The 20,414-nt window shown below is 39.0% G+C and overlaps 2 protein-coding genes across 7 annotated transcripts; one reads left to right on the forward strand and one right to left on the reverse strand.

Annotated features, from left to right (window-relative positions):
- Positions 1-1,520: 1,520 nt before the first annotated feature.
- Positions 1,521-6,495, reverse strand: coq4 (coenzyme Q4 homolog (S. cerevisiae)). 5 transcript variants are annotated; one of them, XM_068706253.1, is made up of 8 exons: positions 6,204-6,490; positions 5,876-6,054; positions 5,128-5,280; positions 3,811-3,907; positions 3,593-3,695; positions 3,349-3,478; positions 2,904-2,997; positions 1,521-2,553 (listed from the first exon to the last, which is right to left on the reverse strand). In XM_068706253.1, the coding sequence occupies exons 2-8, from the start codon at positions 5,931-5,933 to the stop codon at positions 2,370-2,372; spliced, it is 819 nt and encodes a 272-aa protein (XP_068562354.1). In that variant the 5' UTR covers positions 5,934-6,054; positions 6,204-6,490; the 3' UTR covers positions 1,521-2,369. The 5 variants fall into 5 exon arrangements, with proteins under 5 accessions (XP_068562354.1, XP_068562356.1, XP_068562353.1 ...); XM_068706255.1 differs by having other exon boundaries at positions 3,811-3,895; positions 5,876-6,495; XM_068706252.1 differs by having other exon boundaries at positions 5,876-6,490.
- traf2b (Tnf receptor-associated factor 2b) lies at positions 6,122-19,194 on the forward strand. 2 transcript variants are annotated; one of them, XM_068706251.1, is made up of 11 exons: positions 6,122-6,222; positions 10,029-10,231; positions 11,118-11,196; positions 11,421-11,519; positions 14,130-14,291; positions 14,385-14,459; positions 14,922-14,996; positions 15,714-15,938; positions 16,039-16,342; positions 16,598-16,746; positions 16,840-19,194. In XM_068706251.1, exons 2-11 carry the CDS (start codon positions 10,056-10,058, stop codon positions 17,056-17,058), a joined length of 1,563 nt encoding a protein of 520 aa, XP_068562352.1. In that variant the 5' UTR covers positions 6,122-6,222; positions 10,029-10,055; the 3' UTR covers positions 17,059-19,194. The 2 variants fall into 2 exon arrangements, with proteins under 2 accessions (XP_068562352.1, XP_068562351.1); XM_068706250.1 differs by lacking the exon at positions 6,122-6,222 and adding an exon at positions 6,548-6,597.
- Positions 19,195-20,414: the final 1,220 nt, after the last annotated feature.

Genomic DNA, 20,414 nt, shown 5'->3' on the forward strand with positions numbered 1-20,414 from the left:
TCTAGACATCCATTGAACATGACATTGAGCATGAAAGCTGTGACAGGCTGCAGCTAATAATTATTTTGGATTTATCTACTCAATACATTACCAATCGATAGATCGTTTGGGTTGTACAATTTCAGAAATAAGTGAGAAATGACGTCACAATTACCCAGACCCAAAATTACATCTTCACAGTGCTTTTTGACCAACCAACTGTCCAAACCTCAGTTAATAAAAAATAAATAGAAATAATTAAACAGAAAAGAAGCAAATCTTCACTTTTTAGAAACTACAATAATTAAATGTTTGTCATGTTTGCGTTAAATTGTTGCACTTAATGTTACTGTCTGACAATCATCGTTTCAGCTGTACCTGTACATTTTCTTGTTTTGTTTTTTTTTGTACAAAAATCTTTATTTGTAAAGTAACTAGTAACTACAGCTGTCAAATAATTGTAGTGGAGTAAAAAGTACGATATTTACTTCTGTATACGTAAACAGAACTATAAACTAACGTAAAATGGAAATACTTCAAATGTGTCCCAAAGTACAGTGAGCACCGAGTTCCATTCCACCATTAGTAAACCTCTATAAGACAGTTGTTTCCTCTTTCCATTAGAAACATCATTGGAAAAAAAGTAGCTCAGTGATGTGAAGATCATATTTGTATATCATATAATTGTGTTTTGCAAGTCCAAAATCCGACAAAGTGACAATTTGGGAATCAACGTCATAACATGAAGCAGAGCAGATCTGAACGCCTCTGCTACTTCTCAGAAGAAACCACTGGAGGGCAGTAATGTCAAATGAACCCTTCACCACCAACATCACAAACCAGCCCTGCAGCAGTGAGCGCTATGAGTCACGACGATGCTTTGTCAGATCAGAAACTGTTTCTCCAGGACTGCGGACAGCTACAGGTGCTGAATACAATCAGACAAAAACACAGAAAACTGAGCACATACAGGGTACCTGTTGAATGGATGTTTGTGGATCTAAACATTGCAAAAGAGAATCGGCATTTAGCTTTAACATCGGATACACTTATGTTTTAGGAAGTATGAGAGCAACAAAACCCCTTCCTAAGAAATGTGAAGAGATGTGAAACTCTTATGTGCCGAAAGGGCAGTACGCAATGAGACGAAACTGAGGAAAAGGGAAAAACTATGACCAAGTAGTGACCTCACCGACTCATTACAGTGGTAATTTAAATCCAAATAAGGTATTGTTTATAGCACTGAGGTCCTGTCTAAGAATAATGTCATGTTCGTTTTAGGAGAAAAATGATTTGAATAGTTTCTGGCTGGGGGAAGTTGGGGATCTCCATGAATGTAGCAACTCCAGATCTTTCTTGTGATTCCTGTGCTATGTATATGGTGAAACATTGTAATTTGAATCTAGTGTTTTAGGTTTACTTATTGCCTCTCTTTAGGGCTCGCTGAATCATGTGAATTTAAAATATAATTTGCAGTTTAACAGGCCTAAATGAAGAAATAAATTAACACAAAATTGTGGGACAACAATAAAGATGCAGAGTGTTTTTTAATCCTTTATTTGGAGGGAAACATCATTATTGGGGTTAACTGTTCAAACATAACAGTCTGATCCACAATGTAAAATCATGGCTTAAATGTGTGCATTGTGTCCAAAGCAAAATTGGGAGGTATTAATTTGCACGGTGACACTAAACTAAATGTATGATGTGACAGCATTTAATGGATAGGTTCTCTTCATGTTTTCTGATCTGTGGATTTAACACATTATGCACACAAAAAAAAAAGGTCCTCACTATGACAATGCTTTTAACGAGAACAATATTACGCGGTATTTTCCACCTGATTGATCTCTTATACGTACACCGGCCAAGCAGTACACACTTCCTGCGAAAGTCACTATTACTGTAAAGGAGAATATGACTGAGTATGCGATAAGATAACAGATGCAGCTGCACTGAGTGGGTTTTTTTTTTAATGCTGACATTTGCTCCTTTCCCAACCATAAATGTTAGTACTGCTGCATGTGTACATGAGGCCAATTGTCAATAATTTGACAGCGGTATAAATTAGAAAAATGGTACAAAAATACCAATTTTACTTGCCAAATATTGGCATCAAAGTTATATTAGATAAATACCAATATTACTTTTTAAAGCTCACACCAGTATATAGGTAGTTATTAAATAACGACATAACGCATTTTTAAAATTGAGACAAATACGCACTTTCTTAGCAACTGTTGGCGACTGAACATGACCTGTTGAACCAAACATGTGATCAGCTGAAATTAATTAACTCCAAATGATTCACATTTTCAAGTTAAAGATGACACGCCTAAGTTTGGCAATTGTAAAATTTCCTCATTCCTCACATTTCTTTTTTGTCTTCCTCAGGTGTTTCTGCGGTTGGTAGCAGTGAGGATGACAGGAGGCGGCTCTATGTTGAGCTCTTTTCGGAGGTCTTCGATGCTTTGCGCCCATCGTCTCTCGTAGAAGATGGTGAGGACGCAGCGGGAGCGATGACCATTCTGCAGAGCCCAAGGACCCAAGGATGTGAACAGCGACTGTAACCGTCTAGAAGAAGGTGAAACGAGAGGAAAGGTTCAGCATGATGGAACAATGAAGGGATCTCTGATAAATCAGTTCCCCAAAAGCACAAGGAAGTTCAGTTATTGAATGAGGAAGAATGAACTTACCTTTACAGGTAAAGACATTTGTTCATCATAACAGTAACAATGATGTACAACACAGTGTTTCCTCTTATCCCTTTGTGACACTTCACACTAGAGCCGGACAAAAACCTCATGAATGTTTACTACATGTTCATTTCTCTTTGATAGAACATTCAGCGGGCCGCGTTGTTGTCAGAGTTGGGGTAATGCTTTTTAATGTTTAAACTCTAGTAAAAATGCTGGTTATTGTACCTTGCATTCAGCCGAAGAGGCCCCAACACAGCTCCAAGAGCACACATGGGAAGCCCAGTCTGAGCAGCTTCAAACCATTTCACTGCCACTTCACCTGAAAGAAGCAACAAGGGGCAGAATAAGACATAAAGGGAAAGCTTTATAAATGACTGAAAAATGATTGGAGATACCACATTTGTGCAGGATAGTGATGGTCTGAAATGTAATGACTTAATATTCTTAGGTACCATTTTCAGTTTCATTTTGTGATGTAACCAATACAAAACACATCTGATCCTCTCATCATGTCAGGCCCTTCTCCTCCTGACCGGGTCAGGTTGACACCCTTGACACGTCAAATGATATTTGTTTGCACTTTTATGGAAAATGTTCTGTTTATTCTGTTTCTTTCAAACAGATAACAAATGATGATGTCCCGTAAGCTTTTTCTTCAACACTGACTCACCCAGCATGTTGGTGGGCATGCCCAGTAAAGTGTGCAGCAGGTCATGGACCTCTCTGTATCTCTGCATGACGTAAGCCAGCTCCTCGTCGTCCACAAACTTCACGTCTGCCCTCGAGTCGGGGGTCACAAGCTGACAGAACAGGAAAGTGAATGCATGAGTGAAGACGAAAGAGAAACCTAAAAGGAGGGAATTCTGAGGAAATGTGTTTTTCCTGATGTAATCGGTCTCAACACAAACACTCACATTTTCCTCTAGAAAACGAAGGTATTCTCTTCCAAAAGAGCCGTCAGGCAGAGAGGCCATCTCTTTCAGATCAAGTGTAGACAGCCGGATCCTGGGCCTTTCTCTGCAATACCCAGTCAGTAACAAGTAAGACATAACTCAATGTGATTCACGGTAGAGAAACTCTGTTTAGAAGTGCCTAAATCAGAGTGTTACTGAGCGATGTTACAGTGACTCACGTAAGGATTGTGTAGCCTTCGGGGTCGTTTCTCATCTTGTCCCTGATATTCATCAACGCTAGGTGTCCCGTCGTCTCCCCGAGCACTGCAACCATGTCTGTAGAGTTTCATGCAATTCTATGGTATTAAATGGCCAATAGAGATTTGTTGCTGCTAAACCTACAATTGATTGCCCCAGAATAACTTATATTTTGACTTAAAGATTATAAAATGTGAGATTGATAATACAGTTTGTCCTAAAGTTAACTGTGTAATGTAGCTAAAATGTACTTGATTTAAGGGCCAACAGAAATTCTACACATAAGAATCCGTTTACTCATCAGTGGGAGTAGTAGTCAGCCTGAGAAAACAGCTGTTCATTGTCTTCTGTGGCTTTTAAGGAGATTTTAAGTCTGACAGAATGTCTGGCTGAAACTGTCAAGTCTGATGTCATTGGCATCATCTTGGTTTGTGTTTAGGGAGGACAAACAAAAAGCCTGCATTACAAATAGTGGGTGTGGCGTTTGAATGACCTGGCTGTTTACCAGGCAGGAGGGGAAAATGCATTATAATAATGGTACGATCAAGCACTTTTTAAGGTTAACTGATACTGGTGACTAAAAGTCAGGTGTAGCCCTTTAAAGACACCTGCAGCCCCTAAATTAAATGTCACATGACCGGTGTTAGTGCTCTCTTCCTCCATGAAAGTTTCAGGGTAACTGCACTGACATATGGCCTCGCTTTGTATTTAATCTCATTTCTGTTTCCAAGACCTTTTCAGAAGCGTGGAACAGTGGTCTCCTGAGAATAAATGATGGAGAATGAGTAACTCTACTTAAACAGTACGTGAGAACCGAAACCTAAATATAGTCCCCAACAATCGGTTTCATTGTACTGAACAATTTTAAATAAGATGAGACATCCAAGTATTCATCTTGTAATTTACCAATGAAGGCAAACACAATTGGAATTATACATTTAAGTATTCAGTTACAATACAAGAGAAAGAAAAGTACCGAACTCTTTGATAAGACTATATCAGTCAAATGGGTACGATTGGTTTGTGATGAATTTCCAAAGTTTGGAACATTAGGGGTTTTCAGCTGAGCCATCTCCATATTTGACTAAACTGTTTTTCATATGTGACTGGGCTGTACCGCCTTACTTTACTGTTCATGGGAAGGCTTTTTATGTTGTTTTTTTTAGGATCGTCTTAATTTGATTGAAGAAATAAAAGGTCAAACCAGGCTGTTGCAGTTAGATTTGAATGCGTCTTAACTACTTGGCTATCAGACGCTACATGGGAAGGCATTTTTAATCAAATCTAAGAAGTCTCACCATGTCTGTAGGGGTCTTGTAGTGCAGCCACACCTGACCCAACAGCCAGCATGGCTTTCTGGAAGGGGGTGGTGTGGATATGTCCAGGATACAGCCCATCATAGCAGCTGTCTGCACACACACTGCTGCTACTGTGCACCTGGTGGACACACACTGTTTGAGCAGCAATGTGGAACAGCGTTAGAAACATTTACACTGCTGGGAAAAGACAAAGGTATAATGCACTAGTTGATATTTGTTGTCCTCATACAATAAAAACTTAAGACTTAAGTTTATTGTTTACTAATGCAGGCTGTAGGATACAGCACATATTGTGCTCATGTTTGAGATTAAGAGTGTTTATTATCTGGGGGAAAATCTAACCTGAATGTGAGTGCATCTTTTATGATGTAGTTCTCCTCAGTTAACATGAATGTGATAAAGTGACTAAAATCATAGTCCTTACTACATGACGCTGAAGTAATCTTAGGATAAGCGAGCTATCAGTATGTTCACTCACTTATTTTGGACAAAATCGATATTCTAAAGTAACATTTAGCTGATGCAAGCTCACTACATAGACACAACGCTGAGGAGTGTGTAGCCTCGTTTGTTTGTCTACTCTGGTAAATGATTTAACCAACTCGACATTCATGGATTTCTGTATTAAAACAGTTAACTTACATCTAGTTACCAAGATATAGTTAGAAAGTAGTGGTATTTTTTTCAAATAACACAGAAATGCCTATCTAGCTGTAGAAACTCATACCTTTGGAGATCAAAATGTAGTGTAGCCGATTTATGCGACCTAGTACGGACTGCAACATTTTGGACGCTAATGCGCATGCCTCTTCTGATTCCCCACTAACTTTCAACTCCCGGGCAGCCCTGATGAAGGGGCGGTGTCAGAATCCACTGATGCAGAGAGTGACCCCCGGTCTCCGCCAGCTGCCATGTATGAAAGTAAGCGTACGTAGCAATGTAAACACAGCTAAAGGGTGAGCTGCGCTTCTACGTGCGATAGCGGACAAACATTAGTTTCGTTTTCTGTCTAACAGCAGAGACGAGGTGAAGACGCCAAGGGTAGCGAGACAAACCTGTGTTTCTGCTTTCCAGGTGAATAACGTAGCAGTTTGCCAATTGAGTTAGATAATTCGCCAAACACCTCCTAACTTAGCTAGCTAGCTAAAGTTGTGTAAGTTGTAGCTAACGTCACTCATACGAACCAATAAGTGAAGTGTAAGTTAGCGTTTAGCTATATCATTGTTGGTTTTAGTCAAAGACACAAATACAAAAGGAAGTAATACACATATAGCGTGAAGTCCAAATCTAACTACTCACGAGATCATGTCTCAGATAGCTTGTGTGCGTAATTTATAATGTCCCTGGGTGACTATCGTGTCACGTGGTATGTGGGTGTAACTTAGCTTATATTACTAAGGTTGGACTGTGAGCGACTACGACGTTATAGGGCAAGACTTTCTTAACTTGGTGAGTAGATATTCGTTTTCTGTGCAGTATTACAAAGAGGTTTTACAGATTCACAGTTTCTGCAAGAACATGGCGATCAGGGAAGGGCGAGCTCACAGGGAGAAGGCAGAGTAGAGGCTGTTGTGCAGGCTTCAAATAGCTGCTGCTAGCTGTACAAAGCAACGAGGAGCAGTTGTTTGTGACAAAAAGTAATGGCTGTTGAGACTGAAGGCGTTGTTTTGATAAAGAATGCAGCTATTGGTGTTATTTCTTTCAGAAACTTTCAGCAAGTGTAACTTAAAGGCCAGATATACAGTCCATCCTTCATTGTTTGGTTGTCATGTTACTTCACTTCTTGTTTCTGTCTTTTTCAGCCACAGTGTACAAAGATTCTGGTCTTTTTGTTAGTCTTTTGCAAAGGAAATAAGCATATGTTTTGTTCATTATGCTTGATTTTAGGGTTTCTTCACACTTGATTGAATTGTTTTCACTTTGTTTGTATTTGCTGTGATCTTAAAGTTTTAATGGATACATAAACTTAAGAGAGCCTGGGTGTATTCATGCCCTTCATAAGGTTTGGATCATTGTTCACTTTGAGTTATCCAATCATTTCAGCTTCCTGTTCCAGCTGGAGATGTTTGAACTCATTCAACTTACAACACAGTTTTACTACTGCATGTTGCAATAGTGACAGATATCTTGTACTGGATGTGGTGATGTGATATGCATTGAGAGTATGATGCCAGTAAAACGCCTGTGGCTTTCCAGTGATGAGCAGCATCAGGGTTTTTCTGAGAAGGGAAGTATATGCCTTCTCGCTTTAAACAGTCTTCTTCTTGAGGTTGACACGATGCAATCTACAGGGTGGAAGAAGACAAATAAATGCTTACAAATCAATATCCACTGTAACATAACCAATATTGTTTTTTCACCATGTAATGCATGGGACTGAAGATTCATTTCAAGTATTATATATGTTGACATATAAACTCATATTAACTTGGTTGAAACGTGAATTGAAGACTTTATTGAGACAATAGGTCATCTGGTTTAGTTGGCTCAATAGAAAAGTAGAATTGTGTGTCATCTGCATAGCTGCGTAGTTTTGATCCCAGAGACACTTATAATCTCACTTCCTCAGGCATACTTTTTAGGAAATTTCCTGTCTGGGAAAGGGCTTAAATGAAAGTTGAAATTAATGTTTCCCCAGGATAAATAGTGTCTTTTGTAACCAAACAATCCTATGTTGGTTGGACATTTAGCAAATATAGAAATATGAACAGATAGCCTTGTTACCCTTTTCCCATTCTAGGAAAACTTCCTGTTGTATAATTTTGTACAAACATTTGTGGCATTTTGACTCACACCTATATTAAATTTTAGGGTGACTGAATTGTTCTTTTAAAACATTCAATGACTCAAGCAAATGAACAGGGTGCGACAACACTGCTCAAAGCTATTTGGTTTCATACATTCAAACCAGATCGACTACATATTATCATACAACCTTAAAGCCAACCAGAAATATTTCAACGGTCGTATTTTCATGTTGTGGCATGCAAAGCTGCAGTTTGCTCATATTCTTTGTAGAGTTTCCTGAGACACTTGAATTAACTATATGTTATGTAGCACACTGTGCTTGCATGCACCTATGTGTATTACATCATCCATTAGTCACTGTGACGGGAAAAAAATGCCCAGCTGTGGGTGTGTTGGAAAATGTCAGTATGGTGACATCTTCTGGATTATGTGGAAACCACACCGCACTTATTTCCCCGCTCATTATTTGTCAATGATGAATCATATACTATGAACAGATTAAACATTCATAGAGCACTGCAGGAAATTGGTTCAGTCCCTGGCAATGGTACTTCCAGCTTAATCTGATGAACAATCCTTGCATTGTGTTTGAGTAGGAATCATTGCCATTCTATTGTTCTTACAGTTGATACGGTTAAGGCTTATAACGCATCACTAGCCAAGCGAGCTTCCACGCCTGTAGCAGCTCATGACCTTTTTGACAGAGCGTGACAAAGAGCTGGAAAGTCTGGTTGCTGTGCCAATGTTTAGCGTTGCTCAATACTGATTACTGTGGTAGTCCATAGTGCAACAGACAACAGAGTAGATATTTGAACTAGAACCACTTTCTACCAGTAAAGGTCAGTGTAACAATGCTTTATTACCATAAAAGACTTGATGCAACACTTCCTCAAAGCACTTAACAATACTAAAGGTAACATATTGTTTTATTGGAAGGAAGACTTGCAGACTCTTGAGACTTTACACCAGTTGAACATTTAACAAAGTGTAGTTCTTGGTAGTGCCAAAGGAAAGAATATTCCAATCATAAACAAAGGGGCTATAAATTATTGCATTTAAGATTTTACTTCATGCAAAGCACAGATATCATACAAGTAAAGGTCATTACATTACATTGCATTATGTTGTACTGCATATATTGTGGTCAGAGCATATAGTGACTACTAGATGCTGCACAGGCACAATTATTAGCCTTGTGTTAAAACTTTGTGATACAATCTATCTTTTGAGTGCACATGTTTCAAACCACAAGTATTTGCAAAAATGTACAAGTAGCGTTCTTGACTCATAGCTGAACACAACTGTCCTCTAGCAACAGTTTGCAAAATTGGAAGTATTAAAATTGATGTCGTTACGAGACAGAAATAACATATCGACAGATTGAACGCATGGTGGTGCTGTGACCGGCAGCTTTTTGTTTTGGCATCTCTGTAACTGTGTTGTGTAATGCTGAACTATTAAGTAAAAATGTTTGCTATTGGGAAATCTCTCTTGGTGTCAGTGTTTTGTCTTTACGAAACCACTGCTCTACATTCTAGAGCAACTCATCGAGCATATCTGTAACCAGGGTGTTCTCAGAAAGATCTGTATCTCAACAACTCAAATGATTTTGCACGCATCTCATATCTGCTTCATGGATAAGGAATGCACTTTGGAAAGGGCAAGACATCAGACCATAGTGCACAAAATTTTTGTTGCAGACAATTTCCATTGTAGCCTCAACAATTTGACGATTTTTGACTTAATGCAAAACCATGTGATATTTGCATATATTTTATTATGACCTTTCCATTTATTACAGCATGCAAATCATTTGGCTTCGACATGTAAAACATGCAGCCAGCCAAAATGTACACGGTTTCACAATGATGAATCAGCCTTTTAATATCATTGTACAATCTTATGATTAAGGGCTTAGGTGCTGCCCATATTGCGTTTTCAGTTCAACTGAATTTCCCATGAGCTGACCCTTCCAATAGGTGTAACTCTGACATACTGGTATTACAGATACGTCCCGCAGGTAATTAAGGGTAACTTCACGTCAGTAATTCCACGTATGTCAGAGAAAACACAAAACATTGTGATTGCTCAGGTGCCGTGTTTAACTGTTATGTGTGGTATTCATTCAACAGGATATAGCACCAGATTGATGGAGAAGAATGGCCCGAATCTCGTTGGACTGCGCCAACTCTTTACCAGGGATCCCCCTCAGTGTGCTGTCGGTGCCCATGGAGAATAAGTACAAATGTCAGCAGTGTCTCCAGGTCCTGAGGAAGCCCGTCCAGGCTCAGTGCGGCCACCGCTTCTGTGTACACTGCTTCAAGCAGCTTACCAGGTAGACCGGAGGTCCTCAGACCACCTACAGCCATGCAAACCTCTTACCCCCCTAATCCTTCCCTTCTTACCGGACACGCTTCAGCACATCCTGTGTTCTTATCTCTGCTCGCCTCTGTGGATTTTATTTGCACCCAAGATCAATTACTTTGTTCAGACTCATCCCTCACATGACTGGAATCTTTGTACTGAAGTCAGTGAATCACAAGGATCTGACCCTGCTGACTCATTCTAAAGGTGTCCATTTCTTTTCTACTTCTTTCTCCTGTCACTGACTCATGCATTGTGACTTTATGACAAATACATTGGTCATTCACCTTATGTATAATGATACTTTGACAGTATCATTATACATAAGGTGAAAATGTAATCATTATAACAACTATACATGAGACCATATATTAAAGGGAACCTTAATAACATGTATGTGCTGGAGTCTCATTTTGCTAATCTTCCAACATTCACACATCAAAAAGCTCTTTAATGTCATGTCATGTGATGTACAAAATTTTAACCCTTATACCAAACCACATGGGGAAATTGAGGCGATATCATATAAGCTGTTTGAAAACCACGTCTGCCTCTACATGAGAATTCATCATGTGATAATGAAATTCACATGTACTTTTTGTTTTGTGTGTTATTCATGTATTTTTTCATGAATTTCCCACACCTCATTAAAGGTTGCGAGTTGCATTATTCGTACAGCGCTGCATGCTTCTTTCACTGCTGTTGTACTTTTAATTGAATGAGTCAGCTAATTGAGCTGTGAGCCATGCTTGGTCAGCAGTTGTTGCCGTAATGAATCAGCAGGAAATTTGTTGCTGGTTTCTAGAACCATCCAGTTGTTTTTTTCAGTAAAGTCACAAACCTGTTTTGTTTGTCAGTTGTGGGCCAAAGCCTTGTGAAGCCTGCCGCCAAGAAGAGATATATGAGGAACCTATTTCCATTCTCAATAGTAATGAGGTAAGTTATGAACTACGTCATTTATCAGCCAACATTGTTGTTTTCTGAGACATCTTCTTAGTAATCTGTATAGTATTCCTCACTCCCAATCTGATTCAAACCATAGAAATATGACTACAGTCCAATGGGAGTTTCCTTCAGCACACAATGCAATCTTTTATGTCTGTTGGCTGTTATTATTGCTTTATGAGTTCACCTCCCTCTGTTCTTTGTTCTCCCACCAGGCATTTCCTGACAATGCAGCCGGTCGGGAAATAGCAAGTCTGCCGGCCAGGTGTTTGAACCAGGGCTGTGATTGGACCGGCTCAATAAAAGAGTATGAGGTGAAGTATTATATTACTGTGGATGTGCGTGCTGCCTTCTGCTTTGAGTGATTTTCCCCGCCTATCTCAGCGTAACCGTGTACAAGGGTCGGTTTATTCCACCCAAACCCGTACTGCCTGTATTCTTTAGAATGTTTCTCAACCAGCATCAGCCTCCGAGTTTACCCTGACACTTACTACGCATTCTCGGGTCAGGGTCACATTGTGTTCCCCCGCAGCCTTGGGTTAACGTTTCATGTAAAAATGTGGGTGTATTGCATGTACTGCAGCAATGCTGGAGAAACAGGAAGTGAAACTGAACATGCAGCCTGGAAAGTCCCCATCGTTACCGGCTCAGATAACAACAATAACTCAGTGGGAAAGTACCAGGATAAGAAAGGGCATTCAGCTGCTGCTAGACTGCTGATACGTTAACCATTATATATGGTCATGAAACTAGGTTTAAAGTTGCACCAGTTCACAAGGGAACTACTCAATTTATCCTCCCTGTCATTTATATATATATATAACAGGAACTCGTTCAAACAATGGACCACATTCAGCAGACTGTGGTATATATAATTACAGAAAGCCCCATCTGAGTCACAGGTTCCCTTGTGTTTGAGTCAGTGTCTCTTTGTGTTTTTGTTTCTACTGCATGGCGAGTTAGTTTGTTGAGTAAAGAGTTGACTTGCTGATGCTTGTTCTGTGTAAAGGATGTTTGTAGTGCTGTCTGTTTGTTGTTTTCCTTATCTGTACTGTGTTACCCAATCTAGATCAGACTTTGTGTGATGTGATGGCAGGGAATGTTTAAAAAGAGAGCACTAAGCTGACGCTGGAGATTATTTTTGCACGATTTGCAAATGTGTCTCAGACTGGTTAGCTTGTAAAGAAACACGTGCTCCCTTCTATCGACCACATGGTCAAAGTGTGCAATAATTTGACTTCAGTTCTCGAGGAATGATTACTATGCTGCCTAAATTTGTGGGCGGCCGTCTTAGTCAGTCGCTGTCGTTAGCTAGCCGTACACACCCAAAAGTCGCTGGAAATATAGACTAAACGTGGTGTCAGAGTGGTGCGGTAGGGACACGGGTTGGACTGGAAAGCCATTAAAGATGATTCATATTTGGTTTGGTTATTCGGTTTGAGATTTTCCAGTGTAGCATGTCTGAAAAGTGAGTAGTCAAAGCGAAAAACAGGCTAGCCTACCTGTGGTGTGCTCTGTGGCTCCAGCGAGCTGTTGATGGTAATAATAAAAGAGAATCACTTCCTTTTCGATAAACTCCACCCACCGGGCCGACCGTTTGGTGTCAAAACGATTTTAGCTTGTGAAACACTTTCAAAACCCCGTTTTTTCCAAGTAATGTGTTTTCACACTTCGCTTTTTTATTGTTGCGCTTCTGTTTTTTTTGTAACTTTCATTTCGTCATCTTCTGTTGGTTCTGTTTCAAGATGTTGACGAAAAAACTCTTATGTTTGTGTTTGAACAAACATGGTGTGTCGTGGGAAATGATTTTCCCCGCTGTTGAGTCTTTTTAAGCTGAAATATAGAATATCGTCAAACAGAACTTGTCTTTAAAAGTATTTATTCTTGCAAGAAGAGGCACAGTTCTACAGAGTCACAAAGAGTCTGTGGAAGTGTGCGCTGCAGAGTCAAAGTCACACAGAGTTATATAAAGAGTGATCGGGGGGGGGGGCTGTGTACTGGAACATCCTGTTTCAGGCCGTGGTAGTTAAAGTATGAGAGGTGCTTTATTTGTGTAACAACAGACACACAGATATATACGTTTCATCCTTAAGGCATAGAACATGTGAACATACAATAAGTACTTGTTATCCAACAGAGAAGAAGTGTGTGTGTGTGTGTGTGTGTGTGTGTGTGTGTGTGTGTGTGTGTGTGTGTGTGTGTGTGTGTGTGTGTGTGTGTGTGTGTGTGTGTGGCAGGCAGGCAGGCAGGCAGGCAGGCAGGCAGTCAGCTGCATGGATCACAAGTCTCATGATTCAAGCTTATGATGGCTTGTTTCACAACAAGTTACACAACTTATAAGAACATGAAATACTCATAAGAATATAATATTTACATTACCCAACAGCTAGATACATTTGAGCGCATATGTTAACACGAAGGATGAAGGTCTACTGAGTTCAGAGCAAAAGTACAAACACTTAAGCATTTACACAGTATACTTAAGTAGATTAATTTAATTTAATTACAAGAAAAAACATAACTACACCAATAACTACTTAATTATAGTTACTTGTGATCACTTTTGTGAGTCAGTGCACTGTGGTGTTCCCCTTCATGTGCTTTTTAGACACTGGAGATGAACCCGATAAGTGTTATTGTTTTTCCACATTTCAACTGTCGGAACATCTTGTTCCACACATGTGCAGGCGTGACTGGCAGTTACATTTGTTCAGATCATTCATTACAACAATGATGATTGAGTGGGGTGTACCATCTTTAGATAAAAGCTTTTATGGTGTGTTTGCTCATCTGCAGTGTGAATTACACCTTATGCACGCAAGGACGCTGTAACACCAACTGATATCCTTTGTATAAAACAATGAATACCAGACACGTGCTGGCAGTAAGAATGTAGTCATAATATATCTGTCCTCCATCTTTAGGCTCAGCATGAAGGCCGCTGTGAGTTTGAAAGGATTCAGTGCGAGGCCTGCCAAACCTCCATCCTTCGTACGGAGAAGGAGAGACATAATGAGAGGGAATGTGAAGCGAGAACGCTCAACTGTAAATACTGCAAAATGACTTTCAACTTTAAAGAAATCAAGGTGAGAGCTGGAGATTATCGAGTGTGAAGCAGTTGTCGTTTGTTGAAATGGACACAAAGTAATATTCTCTTGCTCCTGCATGGTGTGTTTTAGGCTCATGATGAGATCTGTTTGAAGTTTCCTTTACAATGCAAGGACTGTGGCAAGAAGAAGGTCCCAAGAGAAAAGGTTTGAGCTGCTCCTCAAAGTACTCTCAGTATTCATTACTCTGTATGGTAATGCTTGACAACTTTCTGACCAAAGGCTCTGAGATGTTATGCTTGTAAAATAATTATAAAGTGACAGCTAGCTTCTTTTTACTGTAGCATAGAATATTCACTGAATGGACTAACGCTACAGAGAGCATTCATAGCTCAAGCTAACATGCAACACCTGTCCAAAATACATGAACACACAAACAATAGAAGTTACAGTAAATGTAGCATGAAACTAGATGCACGTGAATTCCACAACAGGGAAAGTCTTTTTAATGGAGTTTTGAAGAAATGCAGATTTAGAATTCCCTTTATGACCACCAGTTTCTTTCTGACTAATAATCCTGTTCTTCACTTTCACTTTTCTGTTTCAAGTTGATGCAGTGTTTGGAGTCAGTCCACTGACTCTTAACCTTTTTTCTTTTTTTACCTTCAGTTCAATGACCACAGCAAATCCTGTGCCAAGTCAAAGAGTGCCTGTCCATTCAGTGACGTAGGCTGTAAATATGTGGTATGTACAATGATCTAATCAAATATAGTGTTCATATTTTATTATTTTCTTTACTTTTTATTGAAGCAGGTCCATAAAAACATAGATGCAAATATTTTTTTTTTTTTTTTGGAGGTTGGCTTGTTTTCAAGGTGTTTTAATGGAAGTTTGACATTTTGGGAAACGTGCGGATTCACTTTATGACCAAGAGTTAGATGAGATGATTTATACATCTGCAAAGTTAATATTAAGCTACATCCAGGAGACGCTTAGCTTAGCATAAAGAAAGGAATCGGGGGCTAACAGCTAGCATGACTCTGTGCAAGGGTAACCAAATCTTCTAAAATGGAAAGAGTCCGATACATAACCAGAAGTTGTCATTAGAGTCAGGCTAGCTATCTCCATCTGCCTCCAGTCTTTATGCTAAGCTAAATGCCCCCTGGTGTTCACTTTTATTTAGTTGATGAAGCAGATTACATGGGGTTTTAACTGTTAAACCCTTAATCAATATTAATTCAATAATGTTTCCTGAACTTAAATGTTTATTGTTGCTTATTTAATCTTAAATAGTTCATGTTGTAATTGTTAATATATAAAGTTAAGCTTTCAAACAGGGAGAGCCCTATGAAAAATGTTTGTTCGTGTTGTGCATTTACATTAAAAACCAACTGCAGTTTTACAGTTCAGTTGTGTTTTAATCACGATAGAAGGCTAAATGAGCTCTGTTGTGTTTTTCAGATAGAGAACGGGAAGCTCGGCGACCATGAGCACAGCAGCACCATGGAGCACTTGCGTCTGCTGCTGCCCATGGTGCTGTCCGTGTCTCGGACGCGTGCCGATGCTTCTGGTCAAGGAGAGTGGCAGGAGGACTCTGGTCTGGGCCTGTACAGGGCTCCTGAGGAGGGAGTCACTATGGGCCCCGGAGCTGCAGCCTCCGTGCAGTCTGTGGATGTGGAGAAAAAGGCGAGTCTCAATGGATTTAATGCTCTTTGTTGACTGCTCATGTTTACATTTATAGGTTTTGAATGAGGATCTAAATGTATTTGTTGTTGTTTTTTGACAGGTGAAAGCTTTAGAAAACATTGTGTGTGTCTTGAACCGGGAGGTGGAGCGCAACTCGGTTACGTTGGAGGCTTTCTCACATCAGCACCGATTAGACCAGGAAAAAATAGAAAACCTCTCCAATAAAGTGCGTCAGCTAGAGCGGACGATCTCCATGAGAGACTTGCAGCTGTCAGAAACGGAACAGCTGTTGAGAGAACTGCAGTTCTGCACCTACGACGGGATATTTGTGTGGAAAATCTCTGAGTTCTCACGCCGCAGGCAAGACGCTGTGGCCGGTCGAACACCTGCAATGTTCTCACCAGGTAATGAATGAAAGACGTAATCACCGCCCATCCGTTTCAAAGGTCTTCTGTACATGTGGTGTCAGCTGAAAGGTTATTTTTGAGTTTGAGTGAGCTGAGATCATGTGGCTTGTATGATGTGTTGGCATGTAGGCGAGGGGAATTTCACTTCACTCCACCCTTGTTGCTCTTCAGGGAGTGAACATGTCACGCTTATTCTCACATGATGCTGTTTTTAAGCTCTTGTTTACATTGTGGATTCTTTTCTCCTCACAGCGTTTTACTCCAGCAAATACGGCTACAAGATGTGTCTGAGGCTGTATTTGAACGGCGATGGGACGGGTCGAGGAACACACCTGTCGCTGTTCTTTGTCGTCATGAGGGGAAAGTGTGACGCTCTGCTCAAATGGCCGTTCAGCCAGAAGGTAGCAAAACTTTAAAAAACGCTCTTTCTACCCATTTTCATCCACAAATGCCGCAACAAATGGCTCAAAACAAGCTCCTTCTCTTTCCCCCAGGTGACTCTAATGCTCTTGGATCAGAACAACAGGGAGCACATTATCGATGCTTTTCGCCCTGATGTCACCTCCACCTCCTTTCAGCGGCCGATCAGTGAGATGAACATCGCCAGTGGCTGCCCGCTCTTCTGTCCTCTGGCTAAACTGGCTGGCAAAAGCCCCTATCTGAGAGATGATACCATTTTCATCAAAGCTATTGTAGACCTCACAGGCTTGTAAGGTGTAGTCTGTGGAAGCTACACCAAGGCAAAAAGGAAATCTAAATATATATCTATATATATCTATAATATTTATAATAATTAATTATGTATTATATGACTTTAATACTATCATATCTTAACTATACATTAAGAATGTCATCAATTGTCACATTATGACGAGTGCATAAGGTATATCTAATGTTTATAGACATCCGTCTTTAGCCAACTGACAGATGCACTGCTGTGTCGTTTATGGAAGTTTAGCTATTTCTGTCAATGTCTTGTTAAGTTAAGTAACTTAGTTAACTCAGTACTTGGATGACATAAACAGTATTTAAGTATAACGCTGTCAGCAGGAGTTAAGGTGAAGTGCTTAAAACCGTCAGAGCTTTGAGTTTTAGTAACATTAAAGTGGCAATCTTATAGATATTTGCAGTATTACAAAGTGGCTGTTTTTAACGACATTACTGTGGAAAAACAAAAAAAATGGAACTGTTGGAACACAATTCTGAAAAATATTAAGTTAGTATGAAACTTTGGAAGCAGCCTAAAAAATCCCGGCTGCTGAACTCTGAGCACAATGCCATTGTTTTCACTCAAATAGATTTTCTAAATAAACCAAAAGTGAAATGTTAAGGATTGCCACTTTAAGAGCTGCTGAGTTAAATATCTCTTTCACAATTAAAGAGGTCCGCTATCATCTATCATCTTAATGTGACCCTGTCGGCACTAGAATGAAAGCTGAGAACTTAAAACCAAATCACATAACAAATATTTGTATCAAATACTTTGTATATAGTATATACTATATTACAATAATTACAATACTCCGTACTCCAAGTAATAGGTTTAAGGTTCATTTATTGTCATTCAACGAAAATAAAGTTGGAATTCCTTTATGCTACAAAAGGAAAAAATAAACAATTTTGTTTATGGCGAAGTACGGAGGATGAGTTGAGGTGTCTTGCAACCTGAGGAAGGAAGCTTCTCTGTAGTCTGGTTGTACGTCAGCGGATACTTCTGCACAGGCACCTCCGCTCACAGATATCAGATATCACTGCTCATCAGAAGGGCACCAATGAATTCTGGATGGTTTTAATAAAACATTTATAGCAGGTTAAAATTGTAAAAAAAACAACACACTTATACCTTCATATTTAGCGCAAATCCCTGCTAGTGCTACTAGTTACTAGAAATCATTAACTAATATTCACCCTATATTATATTCACTATATAATCATATAACATGCTTAAATCATAATCTATGGATATTTTTTTAGGATTAAGCCAAAAATGTAATTGATGATTTTATTTCCACTTTATGCAAGTGCTTTACTATAGAATATGAATACACTTGTATACACAGTCATACACTTTGATGTGTATGACTATAGTACTAAGTAAATTAATTTGACATTTATTCCTTTTGTTTTTTATATGCATTTATAAGTGTGACGTGTGAATCTTTGGGGATTTTAATACTATTGGTTACCTATTATAATATCATATTTACCTTGGGCTTAAAGGGAATTATGTTAATTGTCATTGTTTATACAAAAAAGAATAAGTAGATTAATCTGTAATGAAAATAATAATTAGATTGCCTGAAACCGCTAACTATAGAAAATATATCCACTTTTGAACTACAGAGCACCTCGCCTTTGATTCATCTTACATATAGCCGGCAGCATAAACTGCATTAACACCGTTTCCATTAAGGTTGTCGTATAGATGATATATCTAAACTACATTGCTAATGTCCTCAGGTGAGGAGAAGCATCACAAATGGGCTTAAGTTAAAAAAATATCCCAAGAACAAGATTATCCCTTTATCTGATGATTTTCCCCAAATAGTCACATATGAATATTTCCCCTGTGGGTGTCAAAGGCAGTTTGTGTTGTTCTGTAAAACTTTCCGATGCCGTCTGCTACAGAGTGATGAGACGTTCCGTAACAACCCAGTTCAGAAATAGAAACTGTCGCCTTTGAAAATAACAACCACATCAACTGTGTGAAACCTCTAAAGTGGGGTCGGAGGGTGTATGTTAACCTAGTTTTTGGTGTATTTTGTATGTTCCTGTATTGCTGTTGCACGAATGTTGACGCGCTGTTATTTATATATTAAAGTGACTTAACAGAAATCCTGTGTTCCAAACTTGGCCGTGGAGTTTGAATATGTGTGCACTTGCCAGACAAGGAGGGTCTAATGAACAGACGCTATTCCTTCCATTATGGGAAATATAGGATCCAGTTTTGAGTTTTTTTCTCTAATCGGTCTCTCATGTTCTTCAACTTTATTGAAGTGGAATACTAAATAAACTGTCGACAAACAAGTAAGAAACACCTTTACAAGATGATTCAAAGCACTACTGATATCAAGTGTCAATATCCTACCTCAAATTCACAGATTGTTAAAAACATTATTTTAGTTTGCATACATTATGGCTACAATACAAATAATTTTTTCAACATGAGTTTCATTTGCCTGAGAAACTGAAGATGGAGGTTTTGTTCACAGCTCTGCATTTGCAGATCCGGGGGTAGCATGTTAGAAAAAAAGTGAGATTGAAACAGCGCCTCGTCTTCGAATTGGTTTCATTCTTAGTTGCATGTTACTTTCTTTGTGAAAGCCCTTTCACACACAGACCTTGTGGACTGCATGCCACATTATATTGACTTCAAGTCAAACATCCACACCCAACTAGTGCCAATGATAAATTCAAAGTCATTGACTTTAATACAAGACCTCGTTTCCTGTGTTAAATGTTAGTAAAGGGACAGTTCACTAGTATAACAAAAAAGGTAGAGGCCCACTCCCAATGTCCCCCCAAAGGTCTTAAGCCTTGAGTTTTCATTTAAGGTTTTTACTGTCTGATTTGACCGTCTTCCAGACTCTTGCCTTACAAGACAAAAATAAGTATCAAAAGTTATCAAAAGTCAGTATCTTATAGAAAAGTCATATTAAAGAATGTCGAAAATGAGGCATAGTTTAGAATGTAGAAAGAAGTCATTGTATGATATATTACAAAATCAATAAAAAGTTATAGTATAAAGTCTAAAGTCACAAAAAAAGTAATTGTAGAGAATGTCGAAAAAGATCATATATAATGTGTTGATAAAAGTCATAAAAAGTCATAGTATAATAAGTAAAGTCACAAAAACGTCAGAGCATAGTATGTCGAAAAAAGTCATAAAAAGCCATAGTATAGCATGTTAAAAAAGTCATAGTATCTTATGTCAAAAAAGTCATAGTATAGCATGTTAAAAAAGTCATAGTATCTTATGTCAAAAAAGTCATAGTATAGCATGTTAAAAAAGTCATAGTATCTTATGTCAAAAAAGTCATAGTATAGCATGTTAAAAAAAGTCGTAGTA

Source organism: Cebidichthys violaceus, unplaced genomic scaffold (genome assembly GCF_023349555.1).
Source record: "Cebidichthys violaceus isolate CVI_PGR_0920_01 unplaced genomic scaffold, fCebVio1.0.p SCAF_12, whole genome shotgun sequence".
Taxonomy (NCBI): Eukaryota; Metazoa; Chordata; class Actinopteri; order Perciformes; family Stichaeidae; genus Cebidichthys; species Cebidichthys violaceus.